This window comes from Loxodonta africana, chromosome 4, assembly GCF_030014295.1.
Source record: "Loxodonta africana isolate mLoxAfr1 chromosome 4, mLoxAfr1.hap2, whole genome shotgun sequence".
Taxonomy (NCBI): Eukaryota; Metazoa; Chordata; class Mammalia; order Proboscidea; family Elephantidae; genus Loxodonta; species Loxodonta africana.
In genome coordinates this window covers 140,393,790-140,416,901 of record NC_087345.1, presented here as the reverse complement: position 1 = coordinate 140,416,901, position 23,112 = coordinate 140,393,790, and the positions used below count along the sequence as shown (strand labels likewise).

The 23,112-nt window shown below is 39.0% G+C and overlaps 1 protein-coding gene across 7 annotated transcripts in view; it reads right to left on the bottom strand.

Moving 5' to 3' along the window:
* Positions 1–23,112, bottom strand: part of ADIPOR2 (adiponectin receptor 2) — an 86,685-nt gene that overhangs the window by 22,609 nt on the left and 40,964 nt on the right. For 3 of the 7 annotated variants that reach the window (XM_023548990.2, XM_003410616.4, XM_010590785.3), the window contains exon 2: positions 20,870–21,124. In XM_023548990.2, the coding sequence (XP_023404758.1) occupies positions 20,870–21,043 (174 nt within the window). In that variant the 5' untranslated portion in view covers positions 21,044–21,124. Of the gene's footprint in view, positions 1–12,384; positions 12,497–20,869; positions 21,140–23,112 lie in introns of those variants that run through there. The other 4 variants (XM_010590786.3, XM_064284777.1, XM_010590787.3 and 1 more) reach the window with 3 other exon arrangements.

Genomic DNA, 23,112 nt, shown 5'->3' with positions numbered 1-23,112 from the left:
CAAAGAAAACTAACAATCCTATACATCAAAAATAAAAAACAAGAAAAACATAAAGACTCCGCAAATAGAAAGTCAACAACAATGAAAAGAAAATACATAAAGAAAAACAGCACAAAAAATTAAGTGGAACAAAGAAACTGTCAACAACATAAATACCAGTTGAAGTTGGTAGACAAAATGCCAAAGAAAGCCACAATCATACCACCACCTACAATTAGAAGAAAAAGGTCACGGGAATGGTAAGATACCAGAGCTGGGCAGAGCAAATCTTTGTAATTTGCCTGCCTTTAAGGAGGGGATAGGAAAGCTGCACAAATGGAAATGGGGAACCCAAGGTCAAGAAGGGGAAAATGTTGACATGTCGCAGGGTTGGCAACCAATGTCACAAAACAATTTGTGTATAAATTGTTTAGTGAGAAACTAATTTGCTCTATAAGCTTTCACCTAAAGCACAATTTAAAAAAAAAAAAAAAAAAACTGCCTTCCTTTATATATGTGGTTGAGAACTGAGCCTTTCTGCATTCATACAGCTTAATTATGAGGACTAAGATCTAAGGCTCCTACCTACATCAACACCACTTTGTTTGTTCCAGGAAATTCTTGCCCGGGAAGACAAGAACACAAACTAGCAAATAACTTTATTATTAGTGCCAGAAACTTCTCGAAAATTCATTTAACCAAACAGACTGTTCAACCAGCTTCTTTCTAGAACAATGAATTACTCAACTGGGTAAACCTGCTCACTTATCAAACAAGTATTTACTCATCAGCTCTACAATCTTAAACTGTCATATCATGAACTTTGTCCATCTCAACAAGATCCACCATACTGAAAGACCTGCCTAAACTTAAACCCAGGCCCAAAACTGTAAAAATATCTACCCATGACCTCTAAAACACTGACTTCTAAAACACTACTAGGACTTTTTTTTTTTAATTGTACTTTAGATGAAAGCTTACAGAGCAAATTAGTTTCTCATTAAACGATTAATACATATATTGTTTTGTGACACTGGCTGCCAACCCCACGTCAACACTCTCCCCTTCTCGACCTTGGGTTCCCTGTTACTAGCTTTCCTGTCCCCTCCTACCTTCTTGTCCTTGCCCCTTGGATGGTATACTCATTTAGTCTCCTTTTGTTTTATGGGCCTGTCTAATCTTTGGCTGAAAGGTGAACCTCAGGAGTGACTTCACTACTGAGTTAAAAAGGTGTCTCGGGGAGGCATACTCTCAGGGTTTCTCCAGTCCCTTTCAGACCAGTAAGACTGATCTTTTCTTGTAAAGCACCACTAGGACTCGAGGGCAATGTTCACCCTTACCGCAGGAAGTAACGTGGCTTTGTTTGATCAACAGATTACTTTGATGTTCTTTTTGGAAAGTGGGCAATTGTCAGGCTAAATTCAACATTAAATTTAGAAATCTGAGGTTTATAGCAAAGGCATTAAGCAAACAAACAAAAAAACTCTGTTGCCATCGAGTCAATTCTGGCTCCTCACAACCCTGTAGGAGAGAGTAGAACTGCCTCACAGGATTTCCAAGAAGCGGCTGGTAGATTCAAACTGCTGACCTTTTTGGTTAGCAGCCTGAGCTCTAAACCACTGTGCCACCAGAGGATTAGTAAGCTGATAAAGCTAACAAACACAAGATTAAGTGGAAATTAAGGTGTCTACAAAAAATCATAGCTGAAGAGAAAGCACTGATGAATCTGTCTTATTCTAATACCCATAGTTCAACTGAATAAATACAGTATCTGACCTATATGAACACTTATTCTTGCCTGCCTAGAAAGATATACAATCTTAACCTGTATTTACTATTTACCTCTTGCCAAAGCTTGATAGAAAAGATCTTTAAAATCATTTAATTCTTTTTATTCTCAGGTGGCAACTCTCTAATTTTAATTGAATTTGCTAGGTGGACTTTCCTAAGAAAAGAAAATTAAGTGATTGACAGACAAGAGTCTACTTACATGTTAGCTTTCTTATAATACACATAGAGTGGCATTCTTAGGAGTTTGGTTAAAGTAAATTAATTAAACAGAATAATTCCTAGGCTGAGTGAATAAAAGCTGGCTCCCAATCACCCTATTTATGAAGACGAATCTGGAGCAGGGGAAAAGTAGGACAACCATAAAGGCTGCTCTCTTTATTCAACCTAATACCTTGGAAACTCACAGATGTAAAATAAAGCCAGAAGGCTGAAGATCAGGGCAAGCTGGTATGAAATCCTTCTTTTATTTTTGCCTAAGAGTTTACAAAATGCTTCTTAATTATGAACTATATAAGCAAATATAATTAAAAGCACAGCCTTTAGAGTCAGAGGCCTAGAGGCAATGGACTATTCATTTTGACCAATACACAACATTACAAACCTCAAAAACAATTTTGGATGATGGAAGAGTACTGGGCCAGGAATCTAGAGATCTGGATTTCAGGCCTTAACTGTCTGGGCTTACCTGCTACCACACTCTGTATGCTTGACCCCCTCCTGCCCTTTAGCGCCTTGTAGCCTTGACCTTTCATTCTAGCTATGCTGGACATTGTTCAGGTTCAGACATCAATAAACGTCACTGTGTACTTAATAAATGTAAGCTATTACTGCTACTATTCCCTAAAAATATCATGCTATGTCGGGCTTCTGAGTCGTCACATCTCCTATTCTCTTTGCCTAGAATGCCCTTTAGTCTTTTCTTGCAGCTAAGTTTTTACCTTCTCTGACCCCAGCCTACAGCTGGAGTTGCTCCCATACTACCCTATGCAAACAATCACATAGCACTTGCCACAGATGAATTGATTTACTTGTTTCTCCATCTAGACTGCAAGCTGCTTTTAAGGGCAGAAACCATGTCTTATCTTTCTGTGCCCTGAATGCCAACACATGGTAAAGGAAAATCACCTACAGAATAAATGCACGCGTGCATCTATTAAACTAAATGACTCTTGGGATCTCTTCTACTCTTAACATTCTAGGAGCCAAATCTGGGGACTTGAAAGTTGGTACTATTTAATGGAAATCAGGACGTCATGGGGGAGAGGGGGAGGCAGGATAAATTAGTTCAATTTGAAACAGTTAAACCTCTAATAAAGAGGTCAGTACTAATGTGACCGATTTAGAAATCACTTCTGTGAAAAGATCCTTGAAGTCAAGAGTCGTTGAAATATATGCTAAGTTCAGGATGTGTTTACCAGGGTTTGCTGCAATTACATCAGTAAAGTACTATTACAAAGAAAGGACAGGGTAACAGAATTATTATTTACTGTGTAATAACTACATGCCAGACACTACACTAAGTGTTTTTACAAACTAAACAATCAAATTCTCACAACAACCCTCAGAGATGAGTATTTCAATACCCATTTTATAACGGGGAAAGCCAGATCAAGAGTGGTAAATGAATAAACGGAGGCTAAAACAATTTATACACCCCTAAGTGGCACTTTGATTCTCAAACTATAAACAGCATCTTGGAATTACTTCAAGAATTATGGAAGTCTGTCTGCACATCAAACACTGTGGGCTGAATATATAAACATCTCATACACACAGCAGCTACTACTTTTCAAGTATGTGTAAGCACTGTAATGATTTATGAAACAAATTCATTTAAGATTAACTCAGCCCACAGTCAATTTCTATCATGTATTTTTTCATACAAATATTAAAAATACAACTATCATGTTAAATGTTTTTGATGTCCAAAGGGGTGAGGCGAATCATCTTCCTGGCCCAGCAATCCAACCCCCTCGTTAAGTAGCCAAGAAAAATGCTTACATGTGTTCACCAGGAGTACCAGAATATTCCTAGTAGGACTATTTACTGTAGCCAAAACCTGCAAACAACTTGGTACCCTTCAACAACAGAACAAATAGATAAGATGTGGTATAGTTACACTAAGAAATGCTACAGAAAAACGAAATGAACAATCTGCAGCTACACTCAGCAAATGCAGATTAATTTCATAATCATGAAACTGAGTAAAAGAAGCCAGATACAAAAGAGTACATACTGAATGATTCCAATGACAGAAAGTATAAAAACAGGCAAAACTAATCTATGCTTTTAGAAGTCAGGACAATGGTTGCTTTGGGGACTAGGCAGTGACAAGGGGGCAGGAAGCGGACTTGGCTGCACCGGCATATTCCGTTTATAAAATTTTATCGAACTATGTGCTTATGATATATGTACTTTTCTGTATACATATTATATACTTCAGTAAATTTTTGTTGTATTTTTAAGGGTCCTCCTACTCAAAAAGGTCAGGAAATAATGACGTACAAGAGATCATGGATTCAAATCCAGGTCTCTCTGAACCCCAAATCCCTTTTTATTTTATACCAAATTGCTTCCTTCTAGATGACATACTAGTGCACTGAAATGGCTTTACTAAATAAAAGCAAACATAATAAAAGTAGCCATTAAACAGGACTGCCCAAACAAGGACATCTAATTGGTCTGATCTAGGTCAAAAAAAAAAAATTATGATTCTCACTAATCTTTTATCCTCCAACAAAAAGTGCTAAAACTACAGTGTGTGGGACCACAGAAAATTGGAATTTGAGATATCACCTGGGTATCACTTAGTTCCACATCTTCATTTTAATGTAAGGACAATGAGGCCCAAAGAAATTAAGAAAATTCGCCAAAGTCCCAAAGCTGGCTGGTAATAAGGCCAGGACTAAAACTCAGATTCATTGACTCATTCATTTCTTCACTTAAATATTTCTTGAGCAAATACAATATTCCTGGACTATTTTGTTTGTTGTTGTTAGGTGCGTGCTGTCAAGTCAGTTCCAACCCATAGCAACCCTATGCACAACAGAACGAAACACTGCCAGGTCCTGCGCCATTCTTACAATCGTTGTTATGCTTGAGCTCACTGTTGCAGCCACTGTGTTGATCCACCTTGTTGAGGGTCTTCCTTTTTTCCGCTGACCCTGTACTCTGCCAAGCATGATGTCCTTCTCCAGGGACTGATCCCTCCTGACAACATGTCCAAAGTATGTAAGACACAGTCTCGCCATTCTTGCCTCTAAGGAGCATTCTGGCCACGCTTCTTCCAAGACAGATTTGTTCGTTCTTTTGGCAGTCCATGGTACATTCAATATTCTTCGCCAACACCACAATTCAAAGGGGTCAGTTCTTCTTCAGTCTTCCTTATTCATTGTCCAGCTTTCACATGCATATGATGCAATTGAAAATATCATGGCTTGGGTTAGGCGCACCTTAGTCTTCAGGGTGACATCTTTGCTCTTCAACACTTTGAAGAGGTCCTTTGCAGCACATTTACCCAATACAATGCATCTTTTGATTACTTGACTGCTGCTTCCATGGCTGTTGATTGTGGATCCAAGTAAAATGAAATCCTTGACAACTTCAATCTTTTCCCCGTTTATCATGATGTTGGTCATTGGTCCAGTTGTTAGGATTTTTGCTTTCTTTATGTTGAGGTGTAATCCCTACTGAAGGCTGTGGTCTTCGATCTTCATTAGTAAGTGCTTCAAGTCCTCTTCACTTTCTGCAAGCAAGGTTGTGTCATCTGCATAACACAGGTTGTTAATGAGTCTTCCTCCAATCCTGATGCCCTGTTCTTCTTCATATAGTCCAGCTTCTCAAATTATTTGTTCAGCATACAGATTAAATAGGTATGGTGAAAGAATACAACCCTGACACACACCTTTCCTGACTTTAAACCAATCAGTATCCCCTTGTTCTGTCCAAACAACTGCCTCTTGATCTATGTAAAGGTTCCTCATGAGCACAATTAAGTGTTCTGGAATTCCCATTCTTCACAGTGTTATCCATAGTTTGTTACGATCCACACAGTCGAATGCCTTTACATATTCAACAAAACACAGGTAAACATCCTTCTGCTTTCAGCCAGGATCCATCTGACATCAGCAATGATATCCCTGGTTCCACGTCCTCTTCTGAAACTAGCCTGAATTTCTGGCAGTTCCCTGTTGATATACTGCTGCAGCCATTTTTGAATGATCTTCAGCAAAATTTTGCTTGTGTGTGATATTAATGGTATTGTTCTATAATTTCCACGTTCGGTAGGATCACCTTTCTTGGGAATGGGCATAAATATGGATCTCTTCCAGTCAACTGGCCTGGAAGCTGTCTTCCGTATTTCTTGGCATAGATGAGTGAGCACCTCCAGCGCTGCATCTGTTTGTTGAAACATTTCAATTGATATTCCATCAATTCCTGAAGCCTTGTTTTTTGCCAATGCCTTCAGCTTGGACTTCTTCCTTCAGTACCATCGGTTCCTGATCATATGCCACCTCTTGAAATGGTTGAACATAGACTAATTCTTTTTAGTATAACGACTCTGTGTATTCCTTCCATCTTCTTTTGATGCTTCCTGCGTCATTTAATATTTTCCCCGTGGAATCCTTCACTATTGGAACTCGAGGCTTGAATTTTTTCTTCAGTTCTTTCAAGTTGAGAAACACCAAGTGTGTTCTTCCCTTTTGGTTTTCCATCTCCAGCTCTTTGCACATTGTTGTTATAATACTTTGTCTTCTCGAGCCGCCCTTTGAAATCTTCTGTTCAGTTCTTTTATTTCATCAATTCTTCCTTTTGTTTTAGCTGCTCGACGCTCAAGAGCAAATTTCAGAGTCTCCTCTAACATCCATCTTAGTCTTTTCTTTCTTTCCTGTCTTTTCAGTGACCTCTTGCTTTCTTCATGGATGATGTCCTTGATGTCATTCCACAACTCGTCTGGTCTGTGGTCACTAGTGTTCAATGCGTCAAATCTATTCTTCAGATGGTCTCTAAATTCTATATCCAGGTGGGATATACTCAAAGTCATATTTTGGCTCTCGTGGACTTGCTCTGATTTTCTTCAGTTGCAGCTTGAAGTAGCATATGAGCAATTGATGGTCTGTTCCACAGTCGGTCCCTGGCCTTGTTCTGACTAATGATATTGAGCTTTTCCGTTGTCTTTCCACAGATGTAGTCAATTTGATTTCTGTGTGTTCCATCTGGCGAGGTCCATGTGTACAGTCGCTGTTTATGTTGGTGAAAGAAGGTTATTTGCAATGAAGAAGTCATTGGTCTTGCAAAGTTCTATCATTCCATCTCCGGCATTGTTTCTATCACCAAGGCCATATTTTCCAACTACTGATCCTTCTTCGTTTCCAACTTTCACGTTCCAATCGCCATTGAATGTTCGATCAATTTCAGACTGCAGCAGCTGATAAAAATCTTCTATTAATCTTTGCCCCTAGTGGTTGGTGTGTAAATTTGAATAATAGTCGTATTAACTGGTCTTCCTTGTAGGCGTATGGATATTATCCTATCACTGACAGCATTGTACTTCAGGATAGATCTTGAAATGTTCTTTTTGATGATGAATGCAACACCATTCCTCTTCGAGTAATTCCCAGCATAGCAGACTATGTGATTGTCCGATTCAAAATGGCCAATACCAGTCCACTTCAGTTCACTAATGCCTATGATATTGATGTTTACGTGTTCCATTTCATTTTTGATGATTTCCAATTTTCCTAGATTCATACTTCGTACATTCCAGGTTCCGATTATTAATGGATGTTTGCAGCTGTTTCTTCTCATTTTGAGTTGTGCCACATCAGCAAATGAAGGTCCCGAAAGCTTTACTCCCTCCATGTCATTAATGCTGACTCTACTTTGAGGAGGCGGCTCTTCCCTAGTCATCTTTTGAGTGCCTTCCAACCTGGGGGCTCATCTTCCAGCACTATATCAGACAGTGTTCCGCTGCTATTCATAAGGTTTTCACTGGCTAATACTTTTCAGAAATAGACTGCCGGGTCCTTCTTCCTAGTCTATCTTAGTCTGGAAGCTCAGCTGAAACCTGTCCTCCATGGGTGACCCTGCTGGTATCTGAATACCAGTGGCATAGCTTCCAGCATCATAGCAATACACAAGCCCCCACAGTACGACAAACTGACAGACACGTGGGGGGGACTATTTTAGTACAGGGGATAAACGTTATGTTCAGGTGAATGGAGTCAGATAATAACCAAGTCAATCTTTTTTTTTTTTTTAAAGATAATTATGAAGTTTCTGGGTAATTAAAGAACAATAAGATAGATTAATGTTGTCTTTTGGATAAGATAGTCTTTTTAAAGTGAAATTTAAGTTAATCTCCAGTGATGTGTTATATCTAACATTATTAAATACTTTCTATGCACCAGGTACTATTCTCACTGCTTTCTATGAACAAACTTATTTCATTCCTGCTACAACTCTGTGAGACAAGGTGTATACTACTACAGACTCCATTTACAGAAGAGGAAACACAATCAGTTCCTCTGAGCCTAGCTTTACCCTGCTATCGTCATTCTGGGACCTGTGTATATGTATCATGGCAAGACTGTGATCATTGGTTCTCAGCCTTTAAGTGTGCCCCAGAATCACCTGGGGGAACTTGTGGAAAATGAAGATTCCTGTTCCAGAGATTTTAATATACCCTGAAAAAATATTTGATTTCCAGTCCAAATATTATTTCTAAAAAACCATTCTACTTCATAAGGAACCAAAGAAACTAATCTCTCTGTTGCCTCAAATAAAGGACACACGGGGATTCCATGAGTCAGAACTGGCTCAACAGCAATGGGTGTGGTTTTGTTTTTTTTGGTGCACAGGGAATGGGAGCAGTGGTGGTTCAGTGCGTCTTCCATGTGTAAGATTCAGGTTCCATTCCCAGCCAGTGCACCTCATGCGCAGCCACCACCCATCTGTCAGTAGAGGCTGGTATGCTGCTATGATACTGAACAGGTTTCCGCAGAGCTTTTAGACTGACTAGCAAGAAAGGCCTGGTGATCTACTTTGAAAGGTCAGCCAATGAAAACCCTATAGATAACAGGAACAGCCAAGCATTTCATTCCATTGTGCATGAGGTTACCATGAGTCGGGGGCCTACTGGACAGCTGCTAACAACAACATGCAGAGAGAAACTGAATGCAACTGTGTACACACAGGTATTTGATGTTAACTGAGAGCCAATTCCACAAGTACGATGTATCTTCATGACCCAGCATAGGGTCTCTTTTTCCATAATTCTAACCATCTATGAAAAGAGAATATCCTTTAAAATGTATTAAGGCAAATAACCAGAGAAACTGCCAAATCGCACTTTTGACAACAAACCAATGAAAAGAAAATCCTGTCCTCGTGAAGAGAAAAAGAATATATATGATTTCCCTGATAACAGCTCCAGAGCATAACTGACATAAATTCAGTGGAGCCTCAGTTTCCTCATCTATAAAACAGAGATATTAACAATGCCTATTTCACAGGTTACTTCAGGAATGAATGATACAATATACGCAAAAGACCTCAGAAAACTGCCTTGTTATGTTGTAAGGGCTCAATGAAAGTAAGCTATCACTATCCTGGTAAACAATACGGCTGCATTTATTCTAGCACAGATTAAAGAAGTGTGTTAAGTTTTCTTGACTGTCAAGAGAGCATAACCTAGTGTTTTCTTTCTACACATCTCTTTATAGAAACTATTTGAGAATGTGACCATAGAATTCTAAATTACTACTAGCAGTTGCTGGGAGTCAACTGTGACTCATGGCGAACTCATTTGTGTCAGAGTAGAAAAATAATTGAATTGTACACTCTAAGTAGATAAAAGTTACCTTATGTGAATTATATATCAAATAATAATGTTTTAATTTAAAAGAGTCAACTTTGAGTAAACGTGACATTTTTCTTTAACAAACAGCAAATGAATCTAACTTTATTTCCCTAATATTCCTCAGGGGACACGTAGAGATGTCTCTGCAAAATGTGTCCTGAAAAGTTTTTAATACATTAAATATCTTAAATAAGATAGGCCTATTACTTTAGCACTGGTTTTTAAACAGTAGTGCGTATCTTAATCACCTGTAATGCTTTTTTTAAAAATACACATATCCAGGATCCAAAGATTCTAATTTCGCAGGTCTGAAATGAAACCTTGGCATTTATTTTCTTTAAAGAGCCACAGGTGATCAGATGAGCACTCCTGATATAGATCTACTGACTTAAAGGAACCTGGTGATCACAGTGGAGCCCTGGTGGCTGCTTAACCAAAAGGCAGGCAGTTCGAATCTACCAGCTGCTCCTTTGGAAATCCTACAAGTCAGTTCTACTTTGTCCTGTGGGGTCACTATGAGTCAGAATCAAGTTGATGGCAATGCATTTGGTTTGTTTTTTTGTTTAGGGTTTGTGTGTGTGTGTGTGTGTGTGGGTGGGTGGGTGGTAATCACTTACATAAAAAGACAGATCCCTTTGTGATAAACATGCTATTGTCAGGTGCTGTCAAGTAGGTTCCAACTCCTAGCGATCCCATGTACAACAGAACGAAACACTGCCCGGTCCCGTGCCATCCTCACAATCGTGATATACTGGAGCCCACTGCTGGAGCCACTGTGTCAATCCATCTCGTTGAGGGTCTCTCTCTTTTTCTCTGACCCTCTACTTTACCAAGCAAGATGTCCTTCTCCAGGGACTCATCCCTCCTGATAATACGTCCAAAGTATGTGAGACATAGTCTTGCCATCCTTGCTTCTAAGGAGCACTCTGGTTGTACTTCTTCCAAGACAGATTTGTTCGTTCTTTTGGCAGTCTGCGGTATATTCAATATTCTTTGCCAACACCACAATTCAAAGGCCTCAACTCTTCTTCAGTCTTCCTTTTTCATCATCCAGCTTTCACACGCATGTGAGACAACTGAAAACACCATGGCTTGCGTCAGGCACACCTTAGTCTTCAAGGCAACATCTTTGCTTTTCAACACTTTAAAGAAGTCTTTTGCAGCAGATTTGCCCAATGCATCTTTTGATTTCCTGACTGCTGCTTCCATCGGTGTTGATTGTGGATCCGAGAAAAATGAAATCCCTGACAACTTCAATCTTTTCTCTGTTTATTACGATGTTGCTGGATTGGTCCAACTGTGAGGATTTTGTTTTCTTTATTTTGGAGGGTAACCCATGCTGAAGGCTGTGATCTTTGATCTTTGTCAGTAAGTGCTCCAAGCCCTCTTCAACTTCAGCAAGCAAGGTTGAGTCATCTGCGTAACACAGGTTGTAAATGGGTCTTCCTTCAATCCTGATGCCCCATTTTTCTTGATATAGTCCAGCTTCTCGGATTAAGTGCTCAACATACAGACTGAGTAGGTATGGTGAAAGAATACAACCCTGACCTACGCCTTTCCTGACTTTAAACCATGCAGCATCGCCTTGTTCTGTTCGAAGGACTGCCTCCTGATCTACGTACAGGTTCCTCATGACCCCAATTAAGTGTTACTGAGTTCTCATTCTTTGCAATGTTATTCATAATTTGTTATGACCCACACAGTCAAATACCTTTGCATAGTCAATAAAACACAGGTAAACACCTTTCTGGTATTCTCTGCTCTTAGCCAGTATCCATCTGTCATCAGCAATGATATCCCTGGTTCAAAGTTCTCTTCTGAACCGGGCTTGAATTTCTGGCAGTTCCCTGTCGATATACTGCTGCAGTTGCTTTTGAATGATCTTCAGCAAAATTTTATTTGTGTGTGATATTAATTACGTTGTTCAATAATTTCCATTCAGTTGGATCACCTTTCTTGGGAGCAGGCATAAATATGGATCTTTTTCAATCAGGTGGCCAGGTAGGTGTCTTCCAAATTTCTTGATGTAGATGAGTGAGCACTTCCAGCAGTGCATCCGTTTGTTGAAACATCTCAATCGTACTCCTTCCGTCAATTCCTGGAGCCTTGTTTTTCACCAATGCCTTCAGTACAGCTTGGGCTTCTTCCTTCAGTACCATCAGTTCCTGATCATATGCTACTTCCTGAAACAGTTGAACGTTGACCAATTCTTTTTGGTATAGTGACTCTGTGTGTTCCTTCCATCTTCTTTTGATGCTTCCTGCGTCGTTTAATATTTTCCCTGTAGAATCCTTCAATATTGAAACTCAAGGCTTGAATTTTTTCTTCAGTTCTTTCCGCTTCAGAAATGCCGAGTGAGTTTTGGTTTCCTATCTCCAGGTCTTTGCACATGTCATTATAATACTGTTACCAATTGCCAGTCTGACACAAAGGGTCTTTGTCTTTTCCCAAGTAAAAATGCACATGAAAGACAAAATTTATCTTCAGCAAGCTTTGTTTTGCTTGAGTCAAGCAAAAGGAGTCGGGGGGAATCTAAGGCTCTCCAAAAGACTGACTCAAAAAGGGAAGCAAGGCTAGGGCTTATATGGGTTCGGTGGAGACAAGAGAGTAATGAATATTTAGTGGGCTTCTTTCAAGGGGCAGGTACTTCTCAGAAAGGTGTATGCTAATTAGGTTGCACCTATCTGGAATCCAAGATGGAACCTGCTGATATTCAAGATGGAGTCCTCTCAGCAGCCTTTGGCATCACTTACCGGATATAGCGCAGGCGCACTTGATCTTTGGTACCACTTCGCCATCGCCATCTTCAGAGAGCTATGGAAGGTCAAACAGCAGTCACACTCTGCTCCTATGCACATAAGGAGCCTGCAAAGGAGGAGATGACTAGAAAGAAACTAAGAAGGAGATAGTAATCCTATCTCATGTTGACAGGGTGGGTTCCTGTTTATCCAACTTCTAGACGGTAATCTTTTTAAAAGCTCTTTTGTTCCACCAGCACAGTTAACCCTATCTGTTTCACAATAGGGTGTGGTTCCTGTTTACCCAACTTCTAAAAGATAATCTTCTAAAAGCTCTTTTGTTCAGCCATGGGCACAGTTAACCCTATCTGTCTCAGTATTTTATCTTTTCGAGCTGCCCTTTGCAATATTCTGTTCAGCTCTTTTACTTCATCATTTCTTCCTGATGAACATAACAATCTTTAAATCTTAATTCTGTAAATCCAGAATTTTGCTTAAGTACGTTTCAATTTAAAAAAAAAAAAAAAAAGACACCTCTATTTCTAAAAGGATACAACACTCTGAAAAGGTCTTTTCTATTACACTTTTATTCTTATACACAACTGGAATTTAGGGAGCCTAGTAATTTTTTAAGGGAAACTACTAACATATTTTTAAAAGAACCTCAAGCTCTAGTTAAGTTCTACATCTTTAAAAAAAGAAGGAAAATTTTTTTTCAAGGAAAACGATGCAAAATCATTAGAAATATGAAAGATTGCACATGATTCATTGAGTTTATTTACTCTCAAACAGAAAATTCTTTAAAAAGTTAGAATGCATATGAGAAGTAATATTATCCTTGCCAGATAGAAAACAAGGTATTATAACACAATTCTGTCAAAAAAAAAAAAATAGTACCAGCTATTGAATCTAAGCTCTGGACTCAACATAAACACTTTGGGCCAGGGCTTGGAATTCGGAAACATTAACTTACTCTGGTGCCAACTCTCATAAAGGCAGCTCTGTTCAGCAGAAAGGGCAGTCAGGAGACTTAGTATATACCCTCATTTAACCATGTGGCCTTGGTCAAATTACCTCTCTAAATCCTACTTTCCTGTCCTTTTAAAAATATCTGTTCTTCCTAATTCATAGAGCTCTGAGAAGCAAATGGGATGTCTGTGAAAGTGCTGCATACAAATTTAAGGCATCGTTATTAAAAGTTATTTAGAATGACACACTGTACGTGCTAATAGTTCAGATAATTGAACTTCAAAACTGAAAATAACAAGAAACGAATTTTTTCTCCAAAAACAAATAAATCATATATGGAACTCTTCAAGTCACTTAAAGATGTTAATATTTTGCTGTTAACTTCAGTCTCAAAACTACATAGTTTTCTGTAACTCTCTCCCCCTTCTTTTCTAGTTCTCATGTGTCAGGGATTGAATTATATTGCCCCAAAATTGGTTAGGCCATGATTCTCAGTACTGTATGGTTGTCCTCCATTTTGTGATTATAATTTTATGCTGAGAGGATTAGGGTGGGATTGTAACACCACCCTGACTCAGGTCACCTCCCTAATCCAAGGTAAAGGGAGTTGCCCTGAGGTGTGGCCTGCACCACCTTTTCTCTCTCAAAAGATAAAAGGAAAGGGAAGCAAGCAGAGAGCTGGGGACCTTATACCACCAAGAAAGCAGCACCAGCAGCAAGGCGTGTCCTTTGGAAACGGGGTCCCTGAGCCCGAGAAGCTCCTCGACCAGGGAAGGATTGAGGACAAGGACCTTCCTCCAGAGTCAACAGAGAGAGAAAGCCCTCCCCTGGAGCCGACGTCCTGAATTTGGACTTTGTAACTACTAGACGGTGAGAAAATAAATTTCTCTTTGTTAAAGCCATCCACTTGTGGTATTTCTGTTATGACAGCCCTAGATGACTAAGACAACATGTTTACACTAACTCTGAAATTAGCAGCAAGGGACAGTATTGTACATAGAGAAGTTGTAATGAACTGGGAAGGGCAGAAGGGAGGACCAGAGCAGAAGACAGGTTTGGGCTGCTAAACTAATCCAATAATAAGTTTTCTATCCCAAGGCAGGCAGCACATACAAACGTACCAGTCTATCCTACACCACCTTCTCTTCTGCTGCAAAGAACCTGCGCTCCAAAGAGAAACAACACACAAAGAATAAATTTTCATTAGGAACAAAATATATAATTTCCTCATCAGTAAACTGAGAAAGGTAAACAAGATGCTTTCAGAGGGCCTTTTCAGCTCTAATATTTCATGATCTATGGATCAGTTCCCCTCCTTTACTCCTCACAAAAAATCTGTTAAAACAGATCAGAAGAAAAAGTGGTTCTTTTGTTTAGGCTATTGCCTTTTGGGTTAGCTCTAAGATTTAAGGAAACTCAAATACAGGTTTTAGGGTAGTTTAATGAATTCATTCATAAGGATTTTTTTAAAAGTCATATTCATTTAATTATTTGTTAGTGAAACAAAAAACATATTCTTTAGAAGATACCACTCTACCAAGGGACGATGATAAAAATACACTGTATAACAAGAAACAGAAAAATCAATTAATGTGAACCTGACCCAAAAGGGACTGGGTGGGTGAATTCTAAATGCTAAGAACATATTTTACTATCTCATGGTTTACATGGGAGAACTAGTGTTATAAACAGAACTTTGTTGCCATTTTTACTCTTGGTCAAATTGGCTAGTCTCTTGTTCCCTCAAGCTTTAACATTTCTTAAACTCCAGAAGCGCACGCATCAGGTTTAAATACAGTTAAGAAACTGCGGTACACTTAAATCACACAGTGATACAGCCACTGCCTGCTCAACACCCCTTCTAAGATGTCTAGTAAGAATCGCAGACCTCAAACTTCCAGAACAGAACTCTTGATTCTCCCCTTTAAGCCTCTAGTTTTACCAACCTCAGTTTTAGCTCAGAGTGAAAAATACAGGGATCATCTGGCTTCCTCTCTTTTCCACACTCTCCACATCTATCAGGAAATCTTATTGACTTCATCTCCAAAGTATATCCAGAATCCACCTTCTCTCTCCATTTCTGCTGCTAGTCTACCACTGTTTCAAGCCAACATCATCTCTCCCCTAGAACACTGTAACAGGCTCCTGTCCTTTTCTTCCATTCTGTCCTCCCACAATCTATTCTCCATCCACATCCAAAGTCATCTTTTAAAAACAGGAACCCCTCCCTTCTGCTTAAATATCCCAAAGGCTGCCCACTTTTCAATGGATTTTATTAAAATAAAATCCAAACTCTTTCTATACACCTATATAATCTGGTCCCTACCCAGCCCTGTGATCTCATCTCATTTCTCTCTTCCCTCTTTTTCTTACCCTCTAACTACACTAGCCTTCTTTCAGTCCTTAAAAAAAGAAGAAGAAAAGTTTAATTCCTACCTTTGGACTTTTGCACTAACTTGTTTCCTCTACCTGGAAATGCTGTTTCCCCAGGTCTTTGCATGGTTGGTTCCTTATAAAAGAACCCAAACATCACCATCTCTTTAGAGAGGCCTTCCTTTATCACTGTATCTAAAGAGTCTCACTACCTGCACCCATGCATTCTCTATCCCACAACCTTAGCAAAATTCTTCTTCATTGTACTTATCACTGCCTGTAATTATCTTATTCATTTTTTTTAAAGGAGTCTATTGCCTATGTCTTCTCTACTGGAATGTAAGTACCACACAGGTCAGAATCTTGTCTGTCTTACTTACCTCACCACCGTATTCCTAGCACGGAGGCTTGATCCAGACCAAAAAAAACCCCACTACCATCGAGTCAATTCTGACTCATAGTGACCCTACAGGACAGAGGAGAACTGCCCCACATTATTTCCAAGGAGCACTTGGTGGATTTGAACTGCCGACCTTTTGGTTAGCAGCTGTGCCACCAGGGCTTCCACTTGGTCCACAGTAGGTACTAAATACACGAGTCAATGTCCACAGGAAACTCACTGCTAACATCAGTTCTAAACAGGGCAACTGTGTTTCATTATGTAAGCTGTGCACACAGCACAACTTACATGGACCATTTACAAAGATTATGACCTGATGGCATCCCTTAGAGTTTTGCAAAACAACAGCCCTGGGTCTGAAGAACACACTGCTACAATACTTCTATTACTACAAAGTATAACTGAGTTCTATATATGCTCTTGTGATGATGTGCTGCTGAAGTAGGTAGAATAAATCAAGGTTTTTCAATCTTAGCACTACTGACAATTTTTGGCCAGATAACTGTTTGTTGTTGGGACTGTCTATTCATTGCAAGATGTTTAGCTGCACCTCTGGACTCTACCCACTAGATGCAGCACATCCCCCTTACCCCCAGTTGTGACAACCAAAAATATCTCCAGACACTGCCAAATGTCCCCTGGGAGTCAAAATTGCCATTTGAAAACCACAAGGATATGTTGGGGAAAAAAAAATTAATAGAAGATCTGAATCTCAGCAGTTCCTTCATTTACTAACAGTATACCTCTGGTCATTTATTCATTCTCTATTTTCTCATCCATAACACACAGGGGGCTCGACATACAGAATAGTCATTTCAACCGTACACACTATTTCACAACAAAGTGAGGAAACCTCTGGATATTTAAATTGCTAAATTTGATTTTGTTTTTTTAACCCAGTGCAGGGCAACAGGTAGGAGCAAAAAAGCAAATATCAAATCTAACTAAAAACTAAAACAAATTTAACATAAATTGTCCCATTATTCTTACAATATCCATATAAAAATAGAAAACACATTGCCATCAAGTGATTCCGACTCATAGCAGCCCTACAGAACAAAGTAGAACTGCCCCAGAGGGTTTTCAAGGCTGTAAATCTTTATAGAAGCAGACTGTCACATCTTTTTCCCATGGAGCGGCTGGTGGGTTCGAAACACTGACCTTTCGGCTAGTAGCTGAGTGCTTAACCACTGTACCACCATGGCTCCTATAATATGCAAATAGAAGGCATAATGTACAAAGTATTATTCTTACTCTTTTTCAGAGAAATTGATGCACTGAGAAGTTTTGCAAAGTCATAGTCAGGGTTATGTAAATATCAGAACCTAGATCTTCGAATACTTAGCCAATTATTAAGTGGTGTTTAAGGAGGAAATTTTCTCTCCAGCATCAGACTCAGCACTGAGAATTAATTACATGAAGTATAGTAGCCTATGTGAAAGATTCTAGGATGGGGAATACTTTTTTCCTTTAGGAATTGTGGCGACTGTGTATTATTGTTCTCAATTGTTCACTTACTCCTTCCCCATTCCACTGTATCTGGACCTGGTCATATGACTGCTTTGGCCAGTGGAACATAAGCTGAGACAATATACGCCTCTTCACCAAAACAGCTCTTATTGTGTTCACCGATGAACCCTGTGTTGCCAGATCCAATCAATAGTCACTTTCTCATCCTTATTGTCCTTGAACTCTCAAGTAGCACTAGACACAACCAATGGCTCCTTCCCCTTCCTCTTGATATAACTCTTTTCTCCTGGTTTTCATGATATTACACTTTCCTGGGTTTTCCTCCTACCTCACAAGCTTCTCTTTCTCAGCCTCCTCTACTTTCTTCCTCTCCTTAAAATGCCCTGTGAATACTGGTATTCCTCAAGCTGGGTCCTAGGGCCCTCCTCTTCTCCCTCTCTTCACTCTTCCCCTCTTAAGTAACCTTAACCATTTCAATAACTTTAAATTTCATTTATATGCTGCTACTTCCTAAATGATTATCTCCAGCACAGACCTCTCTCTGGAATTCCTCACTGACACCCAAATATCTACTTGACATACCCATTAAGATGTCTCAGGGGCATTTCAAACTTATCATGTCCAAAAGCAAACTTTTGGTCCTCCCACCTAAACCTGCTCCACCTCTGAACTCATCTTCCAGTCAGAGAGTGACCATTTTAGAATGTAAACAAGATCTTGTCACTCCCCTGCTTAAAAACTGCCAATGACCTTGATGCACTTTCTCCATACCAAGTTCTACAAGGGTCCTTATCTACACTTTTTTAACCTCATCTCTCACCATCCTCCCTCTACCAGGCATCACATTCCCTAAATATGCAAGTTCTTTTCACTCAGTACCTCTGCATACACACTACTCCTGTTGCTTGAAATGCCCTTCACACACTCCCTTCTTCCCTTCCTCCTTCCCTTTTCTCCTCTCCTTCCCCATATTCAATCAGCCTTTACTAAGCAAACAATTAAAGTCTGCTCTACCGACTGTCAAAGGGATTAATTTATCACCACTAGGTCTTTAAATTGGATATGGGTATATTTCAGAGTAGTTTAATGTGTTTATTCTGAAAACCTTTGAGAACATTCCTTGATATCAAGAAACTGATAAAAAGGTAAAGTCCTACCATAACTGGAAAGGCATACAGAGATCATCTATTGTCCTCATGTTACGTATGACAAAAAGAAATGCAGGGAAATTAAATAACTTGCCTATTTTACAAGGCTAGAACATGAGTCTTCTGACCCTGTATTCAATATTTTGGTCAATCCTCTTCCTATTTCTATTTATTGCATTTCTACTCCCTTTAAGATAATCCCAGTCACTTATCCAAACCTAGTGACAGTTCTCATTAATAAAATAACAATTGCTTAATAATAGCTTAGACCTTAGTAGTAACTAAGGGAAACTCACCTTGCCTCAGCCTGGATAGGGAAGTCTAATCTGCTAGTAAAGGGGCCCTGGTGGCACAGCGGTTAAGAGCTCAGCTGGCTGCTAACTGGTGGGATGACAGTTCAAAACTACCAGGTGCTCTGCAGGAGAAAGATGTGGCAATCTGCTTCTGTAAAGATTAGAGCCTTAGAAACTATAGGGCAGTTCTACTCTGGCCTATAGGGTAACTATGAGTTGGAATCGACTCGACAGCAGCGGGTTTAATGCTGGTTTAAAAGCCAAATTGTTATTGTTGTCAGCTACTGTCAAGTTGGATCCCAACTCATGGTGACCCCATGCACAACGGAACAAATGCTTGCCTGGTTCTACACCATGTTCACGATCCATAGGGTTTTCATCAGCTGATTTTTGGAAGTAGATCACCAGGCCTTTCTTCCTAGTCTGTCTTAGTCTGGAAGCTCCGCTGAAACCTGCCTAACATCATAGCAACATGCAAGCCTTCACTGAAAGACAGGTGGTGGCTGTGCATGAGGTACATTTGCCAGACTCGAACCCAGTTCTCCTGCATGGAAGGCAAGAATTCTACACTGAACCACCGATGCCTCATCAAAGGTCAAATTACACTATGCTATTGCAAAAAAAAAATCTTTTTTTATTATTGCAGGCAAACAGTTGTTTTTTAAATCCCATAAGCTACCAATCTGTCCTATAGGTGCACGTTGTTACGTGGTGTGTGCACACATACACACACAATCTTCTTTCACTGTAGCACAATCTAGTCAAAGGTATAAGGCTAGTCTTATAGAGTGTTACCAAGAATAAAAGAAATAACCTTAAACTTGCTGCTTGCTGTAACAGACTATATTACTGCAGTGCTCTGGTGAGATCTTTATGATAAAGACCTGAAAGAACAAGATCCTCCAGAATTCAAGCCAACAACACTATTACCCATACAATAAGCATATCCCTTCAGGACTATAAAGCTGGTAATCCAAGTAGGGGCTTTCAAAGTGTTTTTACCCACAATCCACAGTAAGAATTGTATTTCATATATTGTTCATATCTATATACATATACATACCTATTTAAGACTAAGAAACTTCATCAAATAGCATGAAATTTTAAATGTATGATTTTTATTCTATTTTGCTATTCCTTTTTTTTAATGCTGGTTGTCTAATACACGAAATCAATTTCACAGCCCACTATTGGGCACAACTCACAGTTTGGGAAATAGTGTACTGGAATCACAACTTTGAATGCATGCTAACACAACGCCAAGGTTTCAAACCACATAGCAAAACATCTGCAAAAATGAATTTCAGATGCTGTTCATAGATATTTAAGCTTTTGCTCTCTAGATATTGTTGCTTGAATAATTTAAAGGTTAATGTTTCCTCTGGGGAATGAAAGGAAATATTAAAATCTGCCTTCTGCTCTCAGAATTATATTGACCCCCAAGGTATGCGCTGGAGATAAACAGTATCTGGAGACATAGGTCCAACATGCAATTAGAATTTCCCCAAAAAATATCACTGACAATGTTATAACTAAAGCATGGTCAAATTGGAAACGCTACATGGGAACCAGAAAACCCCCTATTTCTCCCTAAAACAAGATAAAGCAGATCAAATACGAGTTCAAGTATCAGCAGAAAGGCGTAACTATGAAATCAAATAATACCTGCACTAATTTAAGAATGAGATTTCAAGTTACCCTGAACAAAAAGCTGCAAATGTGCTCAAAGTTCTTCTTGACATACATTCTCTCCGGCAACGTCCCCATACATTTTTTAAATTTACGTCCTGTCTCCAGTTACATTCTCATAAATTTGTTTTATTTACCATTCTTCCACTGTAACTTACTTTTTTATGATGGGAAGAAAGAACGGGTGCCTCTAAAATGGGCTCCAAATCTCCGTCTTGATGGTTGTCATTATCCCTTCTCCTTCTATCATCAGATTGGTGCCCTTTTCTGAGCCTTATATCTGGCTCTGGAGTCCTGCTGCACCACAACCGGTTTTCTTCTGTCTCGTTCATGGGATACCGAAGCCTTTCTTACAAAGAGGTCTTTCTTTCTGTCCCTTCTTGGAGGGTGATTTTCAGAACAGTGAGCTGACCCTAAGGAGAAGAAGGCTTTGAATAAACATATTTTAAATAAATTTATTAAATGAGTGCTGGTGGAAGACATTGGTTATATTAACTAACATATATTCAAACAACAGAATACTCAGCAATCATTAAGAATGACAGAAGAATAAGGTATTTAAAAAAAAAAAAAACTATATATTCTAACAGGCTGCTAACCAAGAGGATGGCAGTTCGAATCCACCAGGTCCTCCTTAGAAAATCTATGGGGCAGTTCTACTCTGTCCTATAGGGTCGCTATGAGTTGGAATTGACTCGACAGCAGTGGGTTATACTATGTTTCCATTTATATATTATAAAAATATATAATCATATATAAGTATATGTGTACACAGAATAATTACTGGATAATATTCAAAACCATGCTCCTGGTACAGAAGGGCAGAAGAACTTAGGGTCTGGACTGAGAAAGACTTATTTTCCATTTTGTTCAGCTTGTATTTTTTATCATATACTACACCACTTTTTCCATTAAAAAAAAAAGCGAACTGCAGAAAGAATATATGTGGATTATAACTGGGTTTTCCATATCTAATCTCATTTAAACATCTAAATGACCCTAAAGAGTATTTTTTATTTCTACTGCATAGGTGAGGAAATCAAAACTCAGGGAAGGTAACTAATTCAGCTAATACCAGAACAATCTTTCCAGGTTCCTGGTTCAACTTATTCCTTGGCTCCCTCAACCACTTCCACCTCTCCACCAAAAAAAAAAAAGATAATTCTGTTGTGTCTCAAATATTTCTTCCATAATTCACCAATCTGCAAACATTATTTGTATATAGGTACACGTGTATGTTTCATAATACTGTATGAAATATGTAGGACAAAGTCTCTAAGTATATATAACATATTATTGGTAATGTTTTACATTCAAACTGCTTAATGCTTGACATTTCAACGTTTTTGAGTTGTTCTGAACTCTAACTAGATTACCCTGGAAGGCAAGAAGCTCTGGCCCAGAGCATACTCCTTTTATATCTCTCTGAGTTCCCAGAGAGTGCTATGTACATAAATGTTTAATAAATTTTTGATGGATGGTATTTTAATGTTCTTGAGTGGTAAAAACACTTCCAGAAATCATCAATATCTCTCTAAACTGGCCTGCAGTAAGTTTCCCAGGAGTTCAATTCTTTCAAATCCTTGGCATTCTACCTCTTACCTCATAGTGCACAAGCTTATTTTAGACATTTAATTACATATCCAAATAAGGCGACTGTCAGTCAATCTGACAATAAATATCAAAAGAAGGAAGAGACCACGGTACAGGTCTATGATATTCAAGGTTTGTACTGTTGAAGGGTAGAGGAGGGCAACAGTGGGAGGGTCCAGATACCAGAAAAAGAAGGTAAGAGGTGTATTTATCGTTCATACATATTGACACATAGACTACCACAGAATTAGTCCACTGTTGACTTCTGCAGGATTCCATAAATCATGTGAGTTTGCTGCTGGATTTCTCTAGGGACTTTCAAAGTTTATTCAGCAAGAGCAAACACAAATCTTTAAGGATTATCAAACCTAGGCATGTGCCTATCACTTAACGGCCTAAGCAACCATATTATACTACTGAGATAATAAATTTATACTATCAAGCCGATTTATTTACTGCCGACAAAGCCATTTCACACTTACCATTTCATTTTGTTTCAGAGAAGAGACAGCTAACATTTATGGAAGGTCAACGATATTTTAAATTCTATATGAATTTGCATGTGGTATTTCACATAATCTTAAAAATAGCCATCTGAGGTATTAACATCTCCCATTTTACAGATGTAGAAACTGAGGCTCAGAGATGAGGTAAGTTATTCAAGGTCATCTAGCTACAAACAGGAGCAGCTGGGGTTTACACCGCGGTCTTTTCAGCCCTTAGGAAGTTTATGTGCTATTACCGAGCAAAACTAAAACAGGAAAAAAGAAACTATAAGAACTTGAACCCTAATCACTAAGTTTACGTG